The sequence below is a fragment of the Taudactylus pleione genome, unplaced genomic scaffold, assembly GCF_031769625.1.
Source record: "Taudactylus pleione unplaced genomic scaffold, aTauple2 ptg000201l, whole genome shotgun sequence".
Taxonomy (NCBI): Eukaryota; Metazoa; Chordata; class Amphibia; order Anura; family Myobatrachidae; genus Taudactylus; species Taudactylus pleione.
The window spans coordinates 41,245,364-41,271,408 of record NW_028284603.1 but is presented as its reverse complement, the minus strand read 5'-3'; the positions used below and the strand labels follow the sequence as shown (position 1 = coordinate 41,271,408).

The 26,045-nt window shown below is 42.9% G+C and overlaps 1 protein-coding gene across 1 annotated transcript in view; it reads left to right on the top strand.

The window, feature by feature from the left end:
• CFAP61 (cilia and flagella associated protein 61) overlaps nucleotides 1-26,045 on the top strand; it is a 335,591-nt gene that overhangs the window by 239,584 nt on the left and 69,962 nt on the right. Inside the window, exon 25 of the mRNA XM_088477572.1 lies at nucleotides 5,491-5,696. Within this exon, the coding sequence (XP_088333698.1) occupies nucleotides 5,491-5,696 (206 nt within the window). The remainder of the gene's footprint in view (nucleotides 1-5,490; nucleotides 5,697-26,045) is intronic.

The window sequence follows — 26,045 nt, the reverse complement described above, 5'->3', positions numbered from 1 at the left end:
ACAATGTGTAAAAAAGTTTTTTTAAAATTTTTGCAAATTTAATAAAAAAAACAACAACTAAGAAATCACATGTACATGAGTATTCACAGCCTTTGCTCAATACTTTGCTGATGCACCTTTGGCAGCAATTACAGCCTCAAGTCTTTTTGAATATGATGCCACAAGCTTGGCACATCTATGTTTGGGCAGTTTCGCCTATTCCTATTTGTAGCACCTCTCAATCTCCATCAGGTTGGATGGGAAGCGTCGGTGCACAGCCATTTTCAGATCTCTCCAGAGATGTTCGATCGGATTCTAGTCTGGGTTCTGGCTGGGCCACTCAAGGACATTCACAGAGTTGTCCTGAAGCCACTCCTTTGATATCTTGCTTAGGGTCGTTGTCCTGCTGAAAGATGAACCATCGCCCCAGTCTGAGGTCAAGAGCGCTCTGGAGCAGGTTTTCATCCAGGATGTCTCTGTACATCACTATATTCATCTTTCCCTCTATCCTGACTAGTCTCCCAGTTCCTGACGCTGAAAAACATCCCCACAGCATGACTCTGCCACCACCATGCTTTACTGTAGGGATGGTATTCGCCTGGTGATGAGCAGTTCCTGGTTTCCTTCAAACATAACGCCTGGCATTCACGCCAAAGAGTTCAATCTTTGTCTTATCAGACCAAAGAATTTTGTTTTTGATGGTCTGAGAGTCCTTCAGGTGCATTTTGGCAAACTCCAGGTGGGCTGCCATGTGCTTTTCACTAAGGAGTGGCTTCCGTTTGGCCACTCTACCATACAGGCCTGATTGGTGGATTGCTGCAGAGATGGTTGTCATTCTGGCAGGTTCTCCTCTCTCCACAGAGAAATACTGTAGCTGTGACAGAGTGACCATCAGGTTCTTGGTCACCTCCCTGACTAGGGCCCTTCTCCCCCGATCGCTCAGTTTAGTCGGCCAGCCAACTCTAGGAAGAGTCCTGGTGGTTCCGAACTTCTTCCATTTACGGATGATGGAGGCCACTGTGCTCATTGGAACCTTCAAAGCAGCAGATATTTTTCTGTACCCTTCCCCAGATTTGTGCCTCGAGACAATCCTCTCTCGGAGGTCTACAGACAATTCCTTGGACTTCATGCTTGGTTTGTGCTCTGACATGCACTGTCAAGTGTGGGACCTTATATAGACAGGTGTATGCCTTTCAAAATCATGTCCAATCAACTGAATTTACTACAGGTGGACTCCAATTAAGCTGTAGGAACTTCTCAAGGATGATCAGTGGAAACAGGATGCACCTGAGGTCAATTCTGAGCTTCATGGCAAAGGCTGTGAATACTTATGTACATGTGATTTCTTAGGTTTTTTTTTTTAAATAAAATTTTCAAAAATCTCAAAAAAAAACTTTTTACACGTCATTATGGGGTATTGTGTGTAGAATTTTTAGGACAAAAATAAATTTATTCCATTTTGGAATAAGGCTGTAACATAACAAAATGTGGAAAAAATGAAGCGCTGTGAATACTTTCCGGATGCACTGTAGTTACGGAAACTACATGATGCAGCCTCCTGCAGTGATTGATATTTTCTAGCGTTATCCCTTTTTCATTTCGCCACGTAACCTATTATGTGACCCCTCATCACCGCCTTTGACGTCTCCCAGAAAAGTACTGGATCAACCCAATGTTCTATATAGTCATCTAGGAAATTAGTCGAAGAATTTGATAGAAAATGTTTAAAGTGTTCCGACTGAGAAAGATAATCTGGGAAATGCCAAAAGCGGTCCCGTGAATGAGCAGTCTGCAAATACAGGCATAATCGTATTGGAGCATGATCGGGAACTATAATATCTCATGTCAGTTGATTTGACTTGAGTTAAATGTGAAGTAGTAATTAAAAAATAATCTATATGGGATAAAGAATTATGTGCTATAGCATGGTGCGTGTGTGATCTATCTGTCATGTTCAAAAGACGCCAGGGGTCCCCCAAATGAAGCAAATCTTTTAATTCCTGCATACAACACCAACATTGTGAGGATAATATAGAAGCAGGGGGAGATTTGTCAATGGCTGGGTCATCAACAGTATTAAAATCACCACTTATAATGAACAAATATAGTGTACGACTAGCCAGTATTTGACTTAAATCACAAAGAAATGCCCCAGGACTGAAATTAGGTGCATAAACATTTACCATATTATATCGCGCACCTTCCACCTCCACATCTACCACCATTAAACGACTTTAGGATCAAACACAGAGTCTAAAATAGTATATCGTAAATCGCGATGAAAAAGCAAGGCCACGCCACGTGATTTTGAACGATAAGAGGCCGACAGGCACTTCCCTACCCAAGAAGAGTGGAGCCACCCCCCGCCACCCAATGCGTCTCCTGCAAGAAAACCACCTGAGGGCGTAGTCTATGAATGTGTGTGAGCACCTTTTTACGTTTTATCAGGGAGCTGAAGGCTGCCTTTGTGGAGTAGAAGTATTATCCGCCTGTGCTGCCATAATGTATGTAAAAAAATGAACATTACCAAAAGAAACAGGGCCAAATCATCCCCACGCGACTCCCCATACACCCCCATATAAAATAACATCACACATGAAAAGCAATGCATACTGATTTTAGGTATCAACAGATCAGGTAAATAATCCTTGATGTAAAATGGTGCAAACTTTTTCCAAACAAAATAAAATAAATAGTGGTAGAAAGTAACTTGTTCCTCCACCCATATGATTAGAGGATCCCATCTTTGAACAAAAGAGATGCTCCAGAATAAAAAAACAAACAACAAAAAAGGAGACAGAAAAAATAAAACACATTATAAATCAATCAACACAAAGGAAAGAAATGAATAAGACGTGTATATGTTTTTATGGGCACCTTCTCCACTTGTCCTCTATAGAACATTTGATAAATATCCCCTTAAAGAGAGAAGGAAGGGGGTAATGGGTGGGCAAGTATAGGCTAAGTGCAGTAAGGGAGTGTTCACTGTGATTCAGTTATACATTGTCGCATACACAGACACACTTTCTGGATGTACGTCTGCAGGTGCTGAAGGCCAGGGGCAAATATAAGTGCTGCTGCTGATGATGATGATGACCTGCAGGAGGGCTATCTAGCCTTTTCTCATTGGCTGATTGTAGACTGACTTCTCCAGCTAATAGCACTGAAACACTATCATTACAGTTATAATGATGCATATGCATCCGCCTCTACATGCATACTGAAGAATTAATATCACATGATGGAAGTATACCAAGTCACCGCCAAGTTCCCACTCTATCTATAATATATCTTAGGATATCTAAAGATATACATAATAACTGGCATGTATGTAGATACACTGTATACTTAGTCAAGGTCAGTGAATAGCAATGCAGGCATGACTGTCATTCTTGTAGTGCCTAGATGTCTAGGATGAGAGCTTCACAATGTTCCTCTTACATAACACAATGCATTGTACTAATAGCGCTGTACTCTACTTTCTGGTCATAGTGTTCTGTTATAAGAAAAGAAGAAAATAGTTTCAAAAATGTTACTGCATTATTATTTATAATGAATATATTTATGAAAATAGTGGGCTTTGCTAAATGTACCAACATTGACTTTTGCAATCACACAACTTGTAATCAAGCAACTCAGGGCCTGATTAAGACATGTACGCTAATTTCGCCATTGCCACATTTTTGTACGTAGCGGCTGTGCTAAATTATGCAAAAGACACCCACTGCCGGCTTCTCTGATTCACTGCTGTGCACAGATATGCAGCATTGGATCACCTGTGCAAACATCGGACATCAGGTTACTTGGGATGTCTGGCACAATCGCACTCCCTGTAGCTGCCACCAAAAACGCCAGCAGCATGTAAATCATGATTTGGCTTTTGGGGCACTGCGACCGACAACGCAGGACCAGATCTACACATGTGCATCGGAGATTTACATAAATATAGGATTTGCATAAATCCCTGAATCAGGCTCTCAGTTCAGGGGCGTATCTATAATGGGTGCAAGAGAGGCGCTACACAGAACGCCTGGAAAGTGGCTGCAGCGGCCACTTTCCCGGCGTTCTGTGCATGCGCAATAGGGAAATCGCCAGGAAAATGGCTGCCGTGCCATTTTCCCAGTGTCCTACGCTTGCGCAGTAGACTCCGGGTACAGACTAGTGCCCCGGTGTCTACCGAAACTGTCAGTATGCCACGGCCGCCGGAGAGAGAGGAGGGGGCCCCGGATGGTGAGTGAACACTGGCCCCCTCCTCTATAAATACGCCCCTGCCCCAGTTGTATAGAGAATGGAATGCATATGGTGCATGAAATGTCTCATACTTTTGTCCGTTAGTAGAAGATCTCAGAAATTAATGTTTTGGTTACACATATTTTCACTTTTGAGTTTACTTAATTCTGAAGGCTAAGAGAGACAGACGACTTGTAGCAAAATCTAATAGATCATTTACTATTTGAACAACAAAAAGTACATTGCACAAATTCTATTTTAGAAGTTACTAGCACACACTGGATCTGGTAGTTATTATCTGGTTATAAGCATAACACTAGAAATAAAAGCTGTATGTACAGTAAGTGTAGCTGACTTGTAAATTGAGTTGAAGGCTTCTTTTTAAAGAACCCCTCATTTGTTCATATGTTACTTACATCCATCAGAGAACTGAGATCCGTCCTCTATCTACCTTCCAAAAGTGCTAAAAATTTGTAGCAGTGGAAGGGGGAACATGTCAGCCGCTCTGGGCTCCGATACGCAGCATTCACAGGATCTCCATCATTGTCTTATTAAGGTATCCCCTGGTTTAAAAATTAGAAAACAGAAATGTTAGTCAAGCACATATACACATACATACAGTCACACACATGCACACATATAAAGTCACATAAACATACATACAGTCACACACATACATACAGTACTGTAGTCACACACACATACATACAGTCACACACTTATACTAGAGACTTATACTAGAGATAAGCGGTTACAGAAATCCAAACACGCCCAAGCTTTGGGGTATCAAGTCGAACCAAGTCCCGGTTCGGATAACTTTGGGGTTCTGTGTAGAACTAAGTTTGGAATTTGGATCTAAAAACCGGATCTTGCCTGTTTTGGATTGCATTTAAGTCCCTTCCTCATGCTTTCAGGTGCTGTGAGGTGGTCAAAATTGTCTGGAAATGAATGTTATTGATGTTAATAATACTATAGGAACAAAAACAGGTCCAAGTTACATGATTTTAGCTGTTTTTATAAATTTTTAAAGAAATCCCAAACCAAACCAATACATTTGAGGGTGGTTTTGCCAAAACCAAAGTACAATGATGATTTAGAATCAAAACCAAAACATGGGGTATATACAGATAGACAGACAGATGATATAGTGTCTCCCCTCTCTGAGTCCCACTTACCTTATAGGCTAGCTGCTGGATAGTCCTCGTCACTATTGGTACACACTGTCTGCAGCTGCTCCTCAGATTTACAATATAAATATCTTTGTTATGATTTTAATTTTAGGGGCAGGAAATTGTAACTGGCAAAGCAATTAATGGTGATTACTTCCGTCTACACATCAATCAGTACAACATGGTGGAGTCAATAACATGTCTATCTCTGAACCCATTTCCTGAGTCAAATTTCAAATGTCTATATGGACAGCATGAATGTCTACTGAATAATCTTTGTTCTCGATTTCAAGAAGGGCTCATCACAGACCTCTACAGGTAAGCACCTAAACATATTATTTAAAGAGTTGGGTACTGTATAGATTCCCACATAGAATCCCAGCCTCCCCTTTGCATGTGGGGGATTAGCTCTGGTCTGCTGGTCTTTAAAATCTTTCTGGAACTGACATTTTTTTTCACTGGTGCTGAAATAGGTAGGCTGATATAATAGAGAGATGGCTCCAGTCCCTCCAGGTATTCCTATACTCAAGCATATTTAGTAATCTAACACAGCTGTTATCTTATACAAAATGTAAAGAAGTGTGCCTACATCATCTGAATGACAGAGTGAGTGTAAGTGACACACTATATATGTTCATCAATAAGAATTCACATGTAATTAGGTAGTGCATCATTTCATGTAACAAAAAAAAATAAAGGGTGCAATACAAAAAAACATCCACTGGTTCCCATCAGGCTAAACATAAAATGATTATATTAAACTATCATAACAAATGTTACATAAGAAGTCTGATTTCTAATAGTATTAAGAATTTTAAATTAAAGTAAGCAAAAATATAATGGGTCATACTTGGCAAGTGTATAATTTTCCCCTCCCGGAGATTTCCCGGAGAGGAGAATCATCTGATGTAATGCGGGAGGGAAGCGGGACGAGTGGTGCTGGTCATTATGGGGTGGGACAGAGATTAGGCGATCATCAGTGAATCCTGACAATTTCACTAGAACGTGAGCAGGAACAGGCAGGGTGACCAGAGGTCTGTGGGAGTTTACCCAGAGTGACAGGAGAGTAGGCAGCTTTATGGTTTTCTGGATAAGGTATTATTTCATTTCCCCATATGTTTGGTACAAATATAGTAATATTGCCATGTTTTTCCCCACCCTGCCCGCACACTCCTGCCTCCAGTACCTGTGTAGAAGTGCTCCTCATAGTGACTGCAGGAAGAAGTGTTTAGTGATCATGTCTGCTCGTATTTACCATTTAAATTATTTCATTGTGGACACTACTTCTCCGGATGGTTTGCTTGTAATTATTTGTCCTCATAATAGTCATACAGCAGTGTTTTTATATATAAAAACGTAGGCTCAGTAGTGTTTGTGTGTTTTGTTCTTTATATAGGAGACTGATGCTTCAGAAAGCTGTCCCTATGGAACACTAGAGTGTGTTCTAGATACAGCTGTTTAGGTACCTTGGAGAAGGCACAGACAACAATGAACCATTACAGTGCATTCCATTGCTTACTCTGTAATAAGTATTTGGCATAATTCATAATAATACACTCTGTGACATTACCTCTGGAGCTTTGTGTACTTGTACATTTTCTTCCCATAAAACACAAACGATTCCTGCTTATATGAAACAAAAATTGTCTTTGAATGCATTGATTTTGTTGTTTCAGCATCAATCAAAAGGGGAAGTGCTTCAGGGAAAAAAGATGTACTTTATAGTGTTTTACTTTCCATTTTCCATTTTCTCCTGAATGCATCATGGTTAAAAGCATCTACTGTATTACACAGAAGAGCAATAGTAGCTCTCAGCATCTGAAAATATGTTCATTCCTATGCACTTGTACAGTGTACCAGTCTTCCTTCTCTCCTATCCTGCTCCTGCCTTGGGCTGGTTAACAAAACTGAAGTGCCCTCAGGCTGTGGGCGGGGTATAGGGGGGAGGACCGGAGCATCCTGGGATTGAAAAGTTGTGCTGCTAGTGTCCAGTCCTCCAGGTCCCACTAACACCCCAATGTCTCCCTGTGGACCCTACGGACTTTGAAGAAAGAGAGTTAACATAGGTAAGTTTTACCATAATTCTCCTTTTTATATACCATCTGAAATTAACAGATAGCGGGACCTGCCTACAGTATATTGCATGTGGCAAATATTTTAGGGGCTAATGCTGAGTTGGTAGCAAAATGGGAGTAAATTACTTAAAAGCAAAGTGCCGCACATAGAGCCGCACACATTATGACAAGTCGTCATCATCATCAGGTGCATTTACATCTGCCCTGTAGCAGGTGCAAAGGATATGCCTCCTAACAAGCATATATTGGCACAATTGCTGGCCTACATGGGCCACATTTGCATGAATATACCCACCATGCTTTCTGACTTTCTGCGCATGAGCAGAGGGAAATCACGCACGGCACAATACACTAAACATATTTGCTGTGTTAGTGTAAATCGCTATGTGCTCTGATCTTTTGGAGATCTAAATAGTAGTATACTCCAGCGCATCATACAAGTTCATTCATTAATGGTGTAAAAGAACTGTCTCTTTAAGGCTTTATAGATGCATAACAAGCCATGATCTGAAAAGACATTATAAATTAAAATAGAGTCTGGAGCTAAGTGGCAAAAGGCAGAAGAAAACACTTTGAAATCATTTTATGTTTCTAAGAAATCTTTAACAAAGAGGTGAAAAAAAGAGAGGAGGTTTTTGTGTAAGACTCTCTTTTGTGGTCACCAGTGTCATCAGCCTGAACCTCCCTAGGACAAGGATTGTAAGTGCTACTTACAAGTGAATAGCTAGACGTGATAACATGCATTACCCAGCTACTCATGTGCTCTTCTCTCTTGGCAGTCAAGCACGCTGACCTTCTGGGAAGCAGTAATGCTTCAAAGCATTTTGAAACAAACACTATCATGAGCTGGAGAAGAAAGATAAAAGGAGCTCCGGAGATGTTCATTTGAAATATTAATAAATAGGTGACATTGTTCTGCAGTCGCGCTACACTGTAGTGTTCTTCTACTGTATATGGGGAGAATGCGTTGTGATATATGTTTCAGTAGACATTAGCTCTTATAAGATTAGAAATGAATATGAATGGAGAGAAAGAAGCACTTTAAAAATGAAAAGCCAATACAATGTGTATAATATATAACAGGATTTCAACCATGAATGATGAAAGAGGAAAATGGCTTTTCAGAGTTGATGCCTGAATTGTAAATGACTATATAATATATACTGCATATACTATATTTATTATTATTTTGTATTTTTTTTTTTAAAGAACGGCACTATCTAATATATAATATGCAGATAAAAAATGTACATGAGAGTGTTTAAGCTTGGGCGATTCACCTTTATCATGTATCGTTCAACTCCAGTGACCGTACAGTACGGCAGAGCCGGGAAGCACAATAAGTGGTTCTTATCTTTGGCAAGTACTAAACAAAAGCAAAATCACCTTAAAAAATAGCTTTATATTGCTGGTCAGTGTTTTATCTTTTCTCACAATTATTGTTGTCATTTATGTCAGACTGTTTAGCTCCGTTAGTGTTCAAGAGAAATACCATCTCTGTTGAGTGAGACCTGGTGACTGGCAACATTGTGTGTTGCCAATCACAAGATGGATGTCATGTGACAACTGTTGTTACTTCATCAGTATAATTATCTCTTAAGATTATTGGGATACTTTACTGTTTATTCTTTATTGTTTTGTCATGAATGTAGAAGTGGCGACTCACCAGATCCAAATGACTGACTTTTGAAGAGAACCAAACACAGTGCTCTCTGCCCACAACAACCAGGACACACGCCTGTAAAACAAAAGAGAGATGTAAGGGACTATTTGCATTCCGCCTGGGAGTGTTTGAGCTAAGGAAAAGGTAGAGAAGCCTTTCCTTGGTGTAAGTGGCAGGGAAGAGTTCCCCCACTCCAACTACCAACTTACCTGGGGGCGATGCTTGGACAGGCTAACAAAAAGACACTCAGTGCGGATATACAGTGTATCTTTTTTTTCATACACCTTATCTTTTTGTAATTACCTCTAAGACACACGAGTGCCCTTCCACAAAAATGCCTGACTAGCTACCAGCTTGAGTGTACCGCCACTACTAAAATAACAGCAATCAGCACACTGACCCCAACAACAATCTATGTGGTCAGTTACTGTGCAACTAAACTACTGGTACATGTTGTGTATTACCCTAGCTAGCTATACAACCACAGGCACTATGCAAAACACAGCAACAGCAATATAAGTTAAAATACAGACCAGTACAAACTGGCATTGTGATATGAAGACAGTAACCCAAGCCTATCTTTGGGGATCCTATTTGCATGTTGGAAAAGGGTGGATTTACTAAGCCAAATCACCCAAAAGAGAACTACCGTTAACTGGTACTGATCCCTACATGCACCTGATAAGTTGGTAAAATGGGCCTTTGGTATCACCCTGATTCAGAGTCCTCTAAGGCCAGGAATCACTTATCTGTTGTTTAGGGGAGCACTTGGTATTGTGCATTAAGCTGATGGCTAATCCTCTTAATATGCTTTAGCCCTTGGTGCCTTTATAAGTGCAACTATATGTTGGTGAAGTAGTGATTCCTACACTTTATCAACCATTGGAGATGCACAGATTATCACAGGTGAAATAAAGGGGAAGGCAGGCCTAATCCCTATCTCCACTAGAAGGGTAATGGCTTAGCACACAGAGTATGGGACCAATAGGGGAAAACTTTAGACCGTTGGTAGATGGAGTAGGGTGTTCCCCAAAATATAAAGGGTGGCTAAGGGCGTTTTTTTCTGCTTGTGCTCCAGCAATGACTTTTTCTTCTTAGGGCTCTTCTCCCCAAAGGTGGTTACCAGAGCATAACTCCACTATGTACAGTACATACCTTGTTTCCCTTGAGTGCAGAAACTACTTGTACCAAAATTATACACTATGTAGACAAAAGTGATTGGACACGGACAGCAAATAGATCAACAAGATTGTATTGACATCAGTACTTTGTAGGTCCACCACGTGCAGTGATTACTGCAGACACTTTTCTTGGCAAGTTTCTGGACAACAGCAGGCGATATGTTTTGCCATTCCGCCTTAAGTACAGTGACGATGTGACACTGAAGAAGGCCGAGTCGGTCTAGAACACACACGTTGCTCCAATTCGTCCCAGAGGTTCTTTCCAGCATCCCATTCTGAAACCTCCAGCCGTCTCTCCCGCACCCCATTCTCTGATACCCCCAGCCATTTCTCCAGCACCACATCCTATGACACCTCCAGCCACCTCTCCAGCACTCCATCATCTGGCATCCCTAGTCCCATTCTTTGACACCCCCAGCCATCCCTCCAGCACCCCATTCTGACACCCACAGTCATCTCTCTGCATCCCATTCTGGCGCCCCCAGTCATCTCTCAGCACCCCACTCTTTAAAAAGCCCCAGTCATCTCTCCAACACTCCATTCTATGACACCCCCTGCCATCTCTCCTTCACCCCATTCTCTGACACCCCACACTATCTCTCCAGCATCCCATTCTATTACAACCCCAGTCATCTCTCTAGCACCTCATGCTGATACCCCCATCCATCTCTCCAGCACTCCATTCTGATACCCCGAACCACACTCTCTGCTCCAGCAACTCATTCTATGACACCTCCAGCCATCTCTCCATCACTCAATTTTCTGACTTCCCCAGCCATCTCTCCATCACCCCATTTTCTGACACCCCCAGCCATCTCTCCAGCACCCCATTCTGACTCCCCAGCACCTCACTCTATAACACCCCCTGCCATCTCTCCAGCACCTCAATCTCTGACACCCCCAGCCATATCACCAGCATTCTATTCTCTGACATCCCCAGCCAACTTTCCAACACCATATTTTCTGACACCCCTAGCCATCTCTCCAGCACACCATCCTATGACTCCTCCATCCATCTGTCAAGCACCACAGTTCACCAAAAAGGGGACGACAGAAAATGTTACCTTCAGAATTTGCCCAACAGTCCAGCCACACCAGGTGAAGCTTTTGGTTGCACAGCATATCCAGATTACAGCAGGACCCCACCACCTAGGCTCAGAGAACTGAAGTCTGAAGGTAGCATTTGCTGTCATCCCCTTTCCACCCCGCCCCCCTCCACACCACCGGTGGGACATTGTTTTTCACCTCACTCAAAGGAACACCTCCCCAATATCCAGCATTATATGGCTCCAGAATCCAGCAGGAAAGCGGGACGCCGCCTCTTGTCTGACCTACCACGGCCTACGCACTTACAATGGTGCATTCCCACTACAAGGATTTACCAGGCACCTAGCCATATGCTCTACAGTGATTTATGATCCATGACTGTTTCCGCAACAACTGTTGTGTACACCAATTATGGATTATTTGTATCGTATATGTATCCAATATACATTGTTTGTATGTATTGCAATAATTCACTGAGATTGTACCAGTGTGATTTACCTGAGTTATTTTTGTGGTATGTATCTTAGGTTAACATTGTGACTAACTATTAAAACAGATCTCCACGAACATCTTTCCTAACCTTTATTAGACGCACCTACATATACCACACACAGGGGTCATAGCGCGGTATATACCTTTGTTTTTCATTATTAACCAGGAGGATTAGGCACCTCTTCTTACCTGCAGCATACCCCGTAACAATTTATTATCCAGTGCGCAAGGAACCAATTACCAATTCCAATTATTTTTAGCAGTAGTGTTTAGATGTGCTATTTTTTTAATTTACTATTTTTTCAGAAAAATGCTCCGCCTGGTGTTGCTGTAACTCCACCTACCTATGCTTGTTGTTTTAGCCTTGCTTACCACTGATCTAGCGAAAATGATGTACTAATCCTGCCTACTTTTGTGTTTGCTCCGCCTACAGTTGATTTGGTCGTGCCCACTCCCAGAATTTTCACCCGGGCCACTTTATGTTCCCAATCCACACCTCTGTATAGCTTTAATAGTTATTTTATCCACGTATCTCCTACAGTTCTCATCTCATTTTATGGAACCAGATAAATGTCCTTTCATTCATTTAAAGTGGAGCTGTCTAAGCTGTGACCTGCAGGCATATTTCTATAAGGGAATGAGTCCAGCATTGGAGGTGAGAGAGTGGAGGAAGATGTAGAAAAAAGCAATTTCTCTTAACCTCTTGAGAATTTTTTATGATAGAACAAACTGAGAAAATATTCCTGTAACGTATGTCAGATAATGATTGTTCACATTATTGCTTTTCTACCAAATCCCAAAGACAATAAATAAATAAAAAAAAGTGAAATACATTTTGTTACCAGAGCCCAAAACATTCGTAGATACCTCCTAACCACTACAAACAGAGGGCCTGATTGAGAGATGGACGCAATGGCGAATACGCACACAAATCCAGCGATTGTTTGCCATCACACATGGGTATAAGCTGCACTGTGCGTGCGCAGCAGTCGCACTGCGATTATGCACGCACAGAGGAATCCAACGCAAAGCGAGCGATAGGCTGTCAGCGTTTGAGGGTGATACTGGGGAGTGGTCAGAAAAACGCAGGCTTGTCTGACCGTCTGAACGCCGTCACATGGGCGTGCATAAATTAGCCCTTGCGAGCTCCTATGCAGCTCTGCTTGTCAGGATAGCTACCAAGGCAGCGGCAGGTCAGACCTGTCACAAAGGAAAGGGCCAGTCAATGTGTGTGCCGATGTTACCGATATTTTCGCAGGTAAGCGACGTTGTACGTACAGTACTGTATGTGAGAAGGCAGCAGTGGGTGCCTTTATGCCGGATGTGCTTTGGCATGCATTAGCATATTTTTGCAGCTGCGTTCCATGTGAAATTGCAGCTGCGATCGCATTAGCATCCATCTCTGAACCAGGCCCACAGGCTTTCCATGCCTGCCTACGCTCCATTCCTTGGCTCATACCCAGTGGCGTAAGTTCATCCCAGATGCCCGGAGACAAGTTATAATTTGTTGCCCCCCTTCACAGCTGCTGACACTGTAATGTAACAATTCACATGCAGACAGGCAATGGATAGACGAAGGCAGCAGCTGATGGTCTGACATGGAGCTCTCCATAGTGTATGGTGGCCGGTGCTGGGAAGAGGTGCCATGTATTGGGCGGCCGTGATGGTACACTCCAAGTACTTAGTTACAGCCCTAAGTGGGGTGAATATGTTGTGGACAAGGTGCCCCTTCAGAGCTGGAGCCTGGCGGCAGGCGCCTCCATTGTCTCCCATAGTTCTGCCCCTGCTCATACCAAGCTGTGTGTATAGTATGACAAACCAGTATGTGAGTTGGAAGCTACACAAATAATTGATTTTCCCCCCTCAGGGCACTTGCAGGGGTGCCTCGGGTTGGTGGTCCAGTACAAATAAAATTATTTTAGTCAGTGTGATAGGCAAAACCAGTGCTGGCTGCTGCCAATCCAAAAATATGTGAACAACAAAAAGTGGAGCGCTGTCAACCATCACGTTTACATATAAGAACAATTTACTTCATTTAATGGTGCATACACATGGTCAGACTTGCTAGATCAACGATGAACGATTTGACCAACAATTTCATGAACGATGAACGATTTCTGACAGTATTAAAATGAATGAAATCGCCCAAATCTGACTGCAAACACATAAGATGTCAGATATCGTTATCTGACATGTGGGAACGCGCATCGTTCATCATTGCAGGCTGACATGTGAGATTCTCTTTCCGATATGAACAATAGAACGATTTTTTAAATCGTTATCGTTCAGATGTGACACAAAATCTGACCGTGTGTATGCACCATTAGTTTTGCTGAATTTCCCAATAAGATACTTTTGCCCCAGGGGTGCCGTGGAAAAAATGCTGATACTTGAGAGCGCCGTGATTTTAAAAAGTTTGGGGACCACTGGAGTAGGTGATAAAAGCATGCATTATATATATGGGAAGCATTCCTACTTTGGCCTTGTGGGTATGGGTGTTTAAGAGGTGGTGGCAGTGTATTTTGGATGCTGTCTATTTTATTTGCATGCATTCACAGCAAGTGAGCCAATTGGGATAAGTGGGATGTCCTGAGTTGACCCATCCCCATTCGCGAGTGCTGACAATTGTACTTTCCTAGCACCAGTGGGGTAACCAGTCTTACACCCATTGTTGCTAAATTGTGATAACTGCTAAATGCAATCCTAGTTTCCCTTATTAAATCAGGCTGATAGGTTGCACCATTGTTAATGCCATTTCTTGATTTGTTTGATAAAGCAAAGCAAGCAGTGTGGGAGGTTATTTTCCAGTGAAAGCCTGTTATCTACATGCAGTAAACAGTTCTATTTCTATATTCTATTAAAGGTAAAAAATATTAGTTTTAAAAAATATATTAGATAATGTTTACAGTGTAAACAATGAGAATATTAAACTCAGCATTACCAAATAAAGGACCTGATTCAGCAAGGAATGCAGTTGCTAATACACACGTAATTGGCCGATTGCATACTTGCCTACTTTTGAAAAAGCATTTCAGGGACATTGTGAAAGCAACACCTATGAGCGCGGCGGTAAAGTAGACTGTACTGCTACATCTGAGAGGTGTGTCATAAAATTGACTTACATCCAAATGTAAACGTGTCCAAAAGCAGTCAGTAAGATCTATTTTGAAAACACACTGATACGATACAGAAAATGCATGTAGCCATATGGATCATTGTGCCTTATAACCAATGCACGGAAATGATACTAATGATCCCATTTGAATGTAAATATCTGTTTATTTTTATATATAACCTTCATAATTAGAGGTAAAGTAGAATCAGGGAGATTGCTAGGTTATTGAGGGAGACAGGTAGATTGCTACTGTTTCAGGGAGTCTCCCTGACAATCATGGAGAGTTGGCAAGTATGGCCGATTGTTGCCTTCTGCACATGCGATCACAGTGACTACGCAGACCCATCGCAGAGTGATTGACAGGAAGTGCCGTTTGTGGGTGGTGACAGAGGAGTGGTCGGGGAAATGCAGGCATGCCAGTGCGTGTGAACACCGTTGCAGGGGCGTGCATAAATTAGCCACTGCGATGCCGTACGCAGCCTGAGGCCTCATAGCGTGCAATGAAGTTAGCAAGGTCAGAGCTTGTGCAAGTCTGCGTGAGGCTGCGATGGTACTCGATTGTGCCAATGTTTTCACAGTCTTGCTAAACGTGACGGATGTGTGTAAGGTAAAGTGGGCGTCCTCATGTAGTGCTGTGTTGGCATAGTGATCGCAGTGAATTAGCATACTATCGCAGTTGAACTGCGTGCATAATCACTATTGCATTCGCAGTTGCGTTCCGTAATGAATCAGGCCCAAAGTCTTAAAATACTAATGCTGGGTACACACTTGGCAATATATCGCGAGTGCATGGGCTGGTGTGTACACCCGATATGTCTGTGAACTATTTAATTCACAGACATACAGTTTCTGGACGGCGCTGCAGCACAGCTGATGACGATATATCTGAAAGGTATATCTTGACGTCTGGCTGTGTGTACACTGACATTACAACTGGGCGGGCCAAATTTGTCATCAAAGTGTTTACCAAGACTAATGCTTGGTACACATTAGCTGATATGTAGCTGATATGTCGTCCAATCCGGCGGATCGGACTGACACATCGTTAGTACTGGTTATTATTATTATTATTATTATTCTCTATTTCTATGGTGTACATAAGCAGAAACAAAACTGGAAAAAACATGCAAAATACATGTATGGAACCATTGTAGAACATGGGATACAAGCTATATAATAGATTGCTGAATGTGCAGTCTTTCTACCCACAGAAGTACAGTAGCTCTGGTGATTGAACCCAAAGGTCAACAGTGGGGAGGAGATGATGGTTTAAGTGAGGGAGGGAAAAGCACATGATGGATGAGGGTCCTGCTCATGAGAGCTTACAATCGATCCAGTGTATGAACATTTGTAAAATGAGGACAGTAAATACACATAACTGTCATGAGTGACCATACATACTTCACATGTGCACTGTGAGGGCTGGAGGAGGCAGAGGGATTCTTCTTCACAATGTGAAACCTCTTCCCATAGGTTAGAGTGGGCTAACACCATCTGAAGATATATAGCACAACCAGGGCTGCCATTAGAAATTGTGGGGCCCGGGACTTACAAAATAGGCAGGGCCCCCACTCACCCTTCCCCCGCCACCGCTAAGTCTCATGAGTCAAGACTTACCTTATCGTCTTGAAGAATGCTCTTTCCTTCTGGCTTTTCCTCCAGGTCTGGCTGGCGCTGCTACTCACACGCCGCAGCAGTATGGCATGAAGTCATGTGCGCCGTCTCCAAAGGAAAAAGAAATGAATGAACAAGGGCTGAGGCAAACGCAAGATTTTCTGAGGGGGGGGTTCATATATATATATATATATATACACAAATATATATATATATGTGTGTTTATTAAACATACATACATACCTATTAGGATATTAACGGTTTCATGAACGATGAACGATTTCTAACAGTATTTAAATGAATTATATCGTCCAAATCTCAAAATATAGAAAACTACAGCGCTAATATGAGATGATAATCTTGATACATATAATTTAACCAGATGAAGTGCAATCATTTAAAAGAAATGTAAAGAATTTTAATAATAATATATATATAAAACTACATACATATAAAAAACATGTATAGGGCAATCTATAATTTATGCTACCCTTATCGTTATCTGATATGCGGGCATGTGCATCGTTAGTCGATGCATGCCAAACATGTCAACGATATGAACGATGTAACGATTTTTACAATCATTATCATTCATATCTTCCAGAAAATCTGACCGTGTGTACCTTCCATTACACATATATACACACTAACAGACATATATATATATATATATATATATATATATATATATAACCACTAACATATATACACATTAACACATACATACACATATATACACACTAACACATACTGTATATACACATTAACTCATACAAATTAACTCATACATACACATATACACACTAACACATATATACACATATACTATACACACTTACATACACACACATATATATAACACATACATACACACTAACACATACATACAGACACATATATACACATGCTAAAACACATACATATGATACAGTACTTATTACTCACTGATACAACAGCAGGATGCTAATGGGGCCGGGGCTGGACACCTCGCAACATTAGGCCCCGCCCCCTCGGCAGCGTCTCTATTTGCCGTTGTATGGGGGTGGGGCTTACAACATTGGCTCTGCCCCCATTGAGGTAATGGATTGAAGAGGGGAATCGACCCATGGGAAGGGTGGGGACGTATTGCATGCTGCGCATCAGGGGTAGGAGCCGGTGCGGGCCCCCTCCCGTTCGGCCACTGTCCGGGCCCAGGACTCATGCCCCGGCAGTACCCCCCTGATGGCGGCCCTGAGCACAACCACTACTTTCCATACGGTAAATCCCCTTCACGGAGAGGAACCTTACATCATCAGCCAGTGTCCAGGGTCATTCCCTACCATCCAAGTGGACATAGAGGGGGAATATAACCTTGGAGCGAGCCACCAAGCCCGAAGCATGGTGAGCGCAGCGACCCCGCGAGGGGACAACCTTCCTCTTTAAGTGGGGACAACTTTCTTCTTTAGGTGGCCTAAAGGTCCCTAGCATGAAGGGGAAATAAGCTCTAGCCTCCAATAGGCTGACATATCTGCAATATTTCCTGCTTTAGAATTTAATAAATATCCTTGTTACTTAATTTTGTGCAATAATGCAGAACTATCTATCGATATGCAAACAGCCAAATTTACTTTTTCATGTATGTGTCCATATACATATACACCTTGTAAACATACACATGCATATCAAACACACAAACAATGAATATACAGTACAATATTCCTACAGTCCATACTTACCTACTCTCCCGGAAGTGTCGGGAGGCTCCCGAATGTTCGGGGAGCCCCCGCAATCCCGGAATAGTATCCGCATCCCGCCCACTTCCTAATGAAGTGTGCAGGACGGGGAGATGATCGCCAGGAATCACGACATAATTGCCATGAATCACAGGTCTGTATGGAGAGGACGTGGCTGAATGATGCATTTTCGACATCCGGCCCGCCCCCCAAAGTGACCACCTGTGTCTGCTCCCAGGGCATCTCCCGGAGAGCAGATACTAAAAGTAGCTAAGTATGCTACAGTCATACATGCAATTGTATCTTCATGCTTGGACTACTGCAATGCCCTCTACCCATTGGCATATCTATACTGGGTACAGGGTGCGTGTTGCATATGGGCCCCACAGCGCACAACCTGCGCCCATTATTAATACTGGAAAACATATGCTACACCGCCGGCTGCAAGCACGACGTGGAAGAAAATCCGGATCGTGCGAAAGGTAAGTATTATCTAACCTAATCTACCCCATAACCCTCCTTTAGGGTGCCTGACCCTAATCCCCCCTCTAAGTGCCTAAACCTAACCCCCCCTTTCCCCGCCGTCTAAACCTAAGTACCCCGGGGGGGGTGCCTAACCCTAAGTTCCCCCCGGGGGTGCCTAACCCTAACCTCCAGGGGGGTGCCTAGCCCTAAGACCCCCCCGGAACCCTAAACCTAACCCTCTCCCCCCTGCGGCTGGCCGGGCGCCGGTCTCCCAGCGTAGGATAATTAACCCTCGCCGGGATTCTGTAGTGAAGATGCCGGTGGTCGGCATAGCAACCGCCGGCATCATAAACGCATACCTTAATACTTACCTCTCCAGGGTCCCACAACGGCGCTGCAATAGCTTCGCAAATCACCGGGAAAATGGCAGGATGGGCATTTTTCCAGACATTTGTGCATGTGCAGTACAGGTGCCTCCGGGACCATGGGCACCATGGCACAATGCCAGAGTCTACTGCATCATGAAGAGGAGGGGCCCACACAGAGTAGTCTACACGCGGGCCTCTTCTGCCGCACCTGCCTCTATCTGAGTCACCCAGCAAAGAATTGCACAGCTTGCACCTGATACAAAATGCAGCTACTGTACCAGGCTGTTACCTAACCAGACCTGTTCTTGCCGGATAACGCCAATTGTCTACTTAACTGGCTGCCTGTAAGGTTATAAATATATTTGAAGATTTAATTACTGACTTTCAATACCTTACATACTCAGGTTCCAAGTTACCTGAAGCAACTCCTGATTCCTTTCTGTCCCACTTGCTAACTTCAATCTGTAGATGAAGGACTATTAGCACTACCTAAAATATCCCTTAATTAATTTTGGGGTAGAGCTTTTTGCTTAGCAGCTCTGACTCTATGGAACTCAAGGCCTGATTCAGACCCTCTCGCGAGCGCATATCGCTCGCAAGCGGGTCGATGGCCGGGCAGTGCGCAAACGCGAGCCCCGTCGCGAGTGAATTTTCACTCGCTGCGGGACTCACTACAAGACGGGGCGGCTGTCGATTGTGATTGACAGCTCGCCCCATTTTGTAGGGGTGCAGGGGGGTGACTGGACAAACGGAGGCATTCCTGAAGGAACGCCTGCCATTTGTGGGCGGCCCTACTGACATCACCAGTGATGTCAGTAGTGAACTTCCTGCTGTATTAGAGCAGGAAGTTCACTAGGGCTTGCGGTGGATGAGACCCTACCACAAGGGTCTCGTTGCAAGCCCGATGGTCGCGACCATCGCCAGGCCACCTGCTAAAGCTGTGGGTGGTCACCCACAGTTTACCGAGCGGCCAGGAGGCCGGTGAAAAAAAAAAACGGGCCGCCTTGATTCAGAGCGAGCGCCTCTGAATCAGGGCCTCACTTCCTCACACAATTCAAGAGGCCTCCCCTCTAGAAACCTTCAAAATCAGACGAAAGACTCACCTGATTACATTTCAGTCATTTAGTTCCTACAAAATGAAAATATAACCCAAACGCTTAGCTTTCTTTTCTGTATTCTATTAATAATTACATTTATTTAAAAAAATATATATATATATTATATATTTATATATATTATTATTATTATTATTATTATCTTGCTAATACAAAATTCTAAAAAATATTTGTTTATGTTGTGTGTTGCAATTTTTGACTTACCATAGTTGAACAATCCTCAAAATACATTATATGAAGAGTGAGCAATACGTTTCTAGATGTGTTAGAGTAGACACAATCTGACTAGTTGTGAACTGTAATCTCTGATTAAACTTTTTGTGAAATTTCAGGGCACGTACTGTATTACTGTAAATAAGCACTTGTGTTTGATAGAGTTTTTAAATTTTAGTAATAGCTGTAATAGTTAATGTTTGTTTTGCAAACAAAACAAATGGTGAAAAACAATGACATATGCCAAAGAACAGTTATTCCATGTGGCCTTATAATCCTCTGCGTCATCAGAAATTCTTAGTGATTTATAATATTTTTCAGACGTTTTCCCTTTCATTGGCTGAACGTTGGATATTCTATCTGATCACAATTATCCTTTAATCTGGACATATATAATACTACTGCTGATTTACAACTAGGTGTAATCAGGAACAGGACTAAGGGGTCTATTCATCATCACTTATTTTTCACAACATTTTCACATACTTTTGTAAAAAATAAGTGTCAGGGCCAATCATCAAGTCCCGAAAAAGCATTTTTCGGAGCGGGGGTGATCTCACACATGCGGTGGGAGGGGCGGGGGGGTGATAGGACACCCGCGCAGGGGGGGGTGTGATCGGACACCCGTGGAGGGGTACACTCTGGACTGGCTGCGGGTAGTTGAGTGCAGGGAGAGGGAACACTGGGAGCAAGGACAGAGGCAGACTGCGGGCTGGGAGCTACAACTCCCTCCCTCCTCCCCTCTACAGCACCCGCAGCCCCTCCAGAGGCTTGTCACTGCTCCTGCCTCCATCTAAAAACACTGCCGGCGGCTCTCCACTGACACCGGAGACAGACTCCGGCGATGGGAGCGCAGGGAGCATGGACACTAGAACAGGCTGCGCCGGGAAGGGGAGCACATGGAGAAGGGACACCGGGGACAGGCAGCGGACAGGGGAGCGCAAGGATAGGCGAAAACAGAGGAGAGGATAGAGGCGCAGGCTGTGGGTAGGGAGAGGGTAGACACAGGGCAGAGGATGCGGGTAAGGAGAGGGGTAGACACGGGCCAGAGGATGCGGGACTAGGAGGGAGACAGCATAGATAAAGGGGAAAAGTATCACAAGTCCGAAAAGCTGCTCCGCAAATAGAGCAGCTTTTCGGAAGTGATGCCTTAGTTAATGAGGCATGATGAATGCCTCCTAACGGTACTTTGAACTCGCAGCAAGTTCAAAACATAATTATCACTAATAATAATGTACTGTAATGATGAAAAGGCCCCTCTACATTGATCAGCCGGTATTAGTCTGTTATGGAACATACGACTGGAAATTCCACCTTCAAAAGCCCTGCAACAGCTCAATGTGGAATAGATTTGTTTTGGTACATGATGACCATCTACTAATACTCATTTTTGTTCTGCTTGATTCAATTTCCAATTGTTAACTCTTTTGATTTTTAAATGGTATTTGACCATTTTATTTCCTGACAGTTTAATAGACTGTGGTGGGGTAGATGGATCCCAAAAATATATTAGATTGGGTTCTAAGTTGAACCGAGCCAGGGCTTGAGTCTTCCCGCCATGTTCGGATCCCAAAACGTGGCAAAATGTCATATTCCCAGCACCGAATCTCACGTGTTTTGGATCACATATAAAAGTCGTTCCCTCATGATCAGGTGCAATTTCACACAGACATTTTGAGGGAGAGGGCGTTGGAAGCACTGTGTTGTGTGTTACTGTGTCATTTTTGGGATTGTGGGCTGCGGCACTCAAAGGCACTAAACGCTATTAGGAGGAGAGGAATAGTCGGACTGGAGCTGGAGCACTATGTTGTGTTTGTCAAGCCAGTAAAGGCAGGGGCAGGACACTGTGTAATTTAAAAACGCCATTAGGAGCATTGTATTTATCAGTAAAAGTAAAGATGGTGACTTAGAAATTGAGGATGCTACTGTGAAGTGCAACAGAATGAGGGGAATATTTGTGCATCTGACACTAATGAGGATATTGCACAAGATATAGCCCAGGCGCTGAGGGGTTGATATTTACTGAACAGATTCAATGTGGTTGTGTGGGGTAGTCAGTCCCACTCAATAAAAAGTACATGAAAGATAAAGCAACCACAGATTCTGTTAATATAATTAAAAATCACTCAAACCAGTAGCAACAATGTATATAATAAATGAATTATATCTTTATTAAGACAAAGCAGCCAATGCTTATAAATTCAATAAGAACAATAAAACACACATGTAAATAATGAAATTGCATGTAAATAATGGTTCCTAAAATATATGAATATAGAGTCCCGGACTTATGAACAACATTTGGTAAAACCTTCTGAAGAATTCCTCCATACACAGATATATTTTTTGAACTGATGTTGATTAGTTCATCATCCGGTATATAAGTTACAAAGTAATAAATAGGTGTCGATATTACCTTCCGTATAGTTGGATCAGACCCAGAACTGGGTATATGACCGCAATGTGGATGATGGTTACCGTGGCTGAAGATGGCAGACCTCCCGATCTCGACCCAGCTGATGATGGAGATGCAGAGGGGAGTGGGTGGTCGCTCTAGTGCTCCAGGTCCGGCACAGGGGGGGCGAAACAATGTACTCCGTGCTCTGTGAGTGAATGGGTCGTCTGACCAAGATGCACGCGCTCTACCCGGCCAGCGGGGAGACTTGGGAAGGATTGAATGACGCCGCTCTGAGGCTCCGTGTCAGGGGGAAAGGAACAGAGGGCTCTGCGTCCCGGATGGGTATGGAGGATATTCCACTGCAAGCTGATAGGATGGCTTGAAGCTTGCCAGGCACGGTGTGTAGACGTGCAGAGAGAGCCAGTGATGAGACTCCAGGAATCAAAAACTGGGTAGATGTAGCAAAATCAAGTACCAACGCGTTTCAATGTCCTTCTGACGCCTTTTTCAAGGTGAATGAGGCATTGCAAGTTTCGCCCCCCCTGTGCCGGACCTGGAGCACTAGAGCGACCACCCACTCCCCTCTGCATCTCCATCGTCAGCTGGGTCGAGATCGGGAGGTCTGCCATCTTCAGCCACGGTAACCATCATCCACATTGCGGTCATATACCCAGATCTGGGTCTGATCCAACTATACGGAAGGTAATATCGACACCTATTTATTACTTTGTAACTTATATACCGGACGATGAACTAATCAACATCAGTTCAAAAAATATATCTGTGTATGGAGGAATTCTTCAGAAGGTTTTACCAAATGTTGTTCATAAGTCCGGGACTCTATATTCATATATTTTAGGAACCATTATTTACATGCAATTTCATTATTTACATGTGTGTTTTATTGTTCTTATTGAATTTATAAGCATTGGCTGCTTTGTCTTAATAAAGATATAATTCATTTATTATATACATTGTTGCTACTGGTTTGAGTGATTTTTAATTATGCTAACAGAATCTGTGGTTGCTTTATCTTTAATGTACTAATGAGGATATTGATGATGAAGATTTTGTTTGTGTAAGTCAGCCACAGCAGCAGTTCTTGTTCATGTTAAGAATAAGGCCATTGTCATGCCTGGGCATAAGACCAAAGACACCACCTCTTTCGTGTGGAATTATTGTTACCCAATTCCTGACATTTGTCAAACCAAAGTCAGTAGAGGTACTGTAGGAACGTTAACCATCTAGGAACCTCTTCCCTGTTACATAATTTGCAGCGAGTTCATGCTACTTATTTGGGAAAATCTCAATAATCCTGTAAATAAATAATAACAAGCAGTCCAGCATCAGGTGTTATAAGTATAGATAGATCCCAGCACATTCACTCTCCGCTGCCAACACCTTCATCATCAATCTCCTCATTGAGTGGTTCAAGGAAAACTGACTACTCTTAAACATGTTGAAAACCAAGGAAATGATTGTTTATTTTAGGAAGTGCAGTGTTTTGATAAAGGCCCCTGTATGCCTGGGCGGTTTGACTATTGAAATAGTGTCATCTTTTAAATTGTTGTTTTGTTTTTTTATTTCAGACACTTTGACTTGGTTCCTGAACTCTGCCTTTTTGGCTAAGAAGGCACATCAATGTATTTTTTTCTTAAGACGTTTAAGATCAGCATGTGTGAATAGGGGTACCATGTTAAACTTTTATCGCAGTATTGTGGAAAGTATCCTGACCTACGATATTGTCATATGGTATGGGAACTGTACTGCGGCAGAACGTAAGGTGCTAGATTGGATGGTTAGAACGGCTGGTAGAATTATTGGAGTTGTGCTATCATGCACCCAGGAGATCTATGATAAGAGGCTCCTGAAGAAATCTAAATCTATCTTAGCAGATCCCAGCCATCCAGACCATGCACTCTTTGAGAAGTTGCCATCAAATAGGTGTTTTAGAGCTGTGTGTTCATGTACAAAACGGTTGCACTATAGCTTCTTTCCTAGTGCAGTGCGTATGTTAAATGGTTGTAATAACCCTGATTTGTTTATATCATGATTTATTTTTGTTTATTACTATTTAAATACTGTAGTAGTGTAATTCCTGCCTGTCTTATTTTATGTGGTATAGTGCTGCTTGTTTTTTTGTTGACATCACTTGTGCTGTTATTGACAATAGAGTATTAATTGATTCATTAATTAATTAATTCATTCATTCATGCTATGCTAGCATAAGATTTGTGTACAATATTCACCATCAGTGCATGTGGTTTTAGACAGGTAGTTGAGATCCTGTGTCCTCACTACCAAATTCCATCTCAATTCCATTTTACCAGAACAGCAATTCCTCGCTTGTATCGGGCCATTAAAAAAATAAAATTTTTGGCCATTGCACCCACTATCCACTTACCCATAGATATGTGGACAAGCAGCATTGGTCAAACTATAGATTACATGACTGTGACAGCCCACTGGGTAGGTGAATTACTTTCAGCAGCAGTATCTAACACAGCCATGCCTGCCAAGATCCAACACGGGCCCGGGTACTGATGGGGGCATGGCCTAATTGCAGGAGGCGGGCCCCCTTAAGAAAAAAATACTATTTGCATTGCCGGGGAGATGGGGGGTGCTATGAGCTCCTCAGCCTGGCACAAATTTGGGGGGAGGGTGCGTTCAGTGTGATCGCTCCCTCTCACAGACAGAGGAGCGGAGACTGCTGCTGCAAGTGTTGGGCTGCTGACAGGTAAGAGGGAGGGGGCATGTCGGACCTGGGCCCCTCCAACAAGCTCAGTCCCAGGTAATTAGTACCCGCTCCCCTCCCCTCATGGCGCCCCTGTACACAACGCCAGCTCATTCACAGGCAGGCTACTCTCTGTATCACTGACTACACTAAGAAGCATACTGGTGTCAACTCAGGGAGGTCATAGCAAAATGGCTTACCCTGCTAGGACTCTCCTCAGGATTTGTAATTTCAGATAACATATGTAACATTGTGAGAGCATTACAACTGGGTGAATTCGAACATGTCCCATGTTTTGTCCACACAATACACTGGGTGGTTCAGAAGGAAGGAGGAGGAATGTACCTTAGTCAAGCACACTGGAGAATACTCTGTTTTATACAAGCTACTGAAACCATTTAAAACAATAACCAATGAAGTGAGTTCAGACACTGCCAGCTTGAGTTAGGTGATTGCCTTAATAAAACTACTGGAA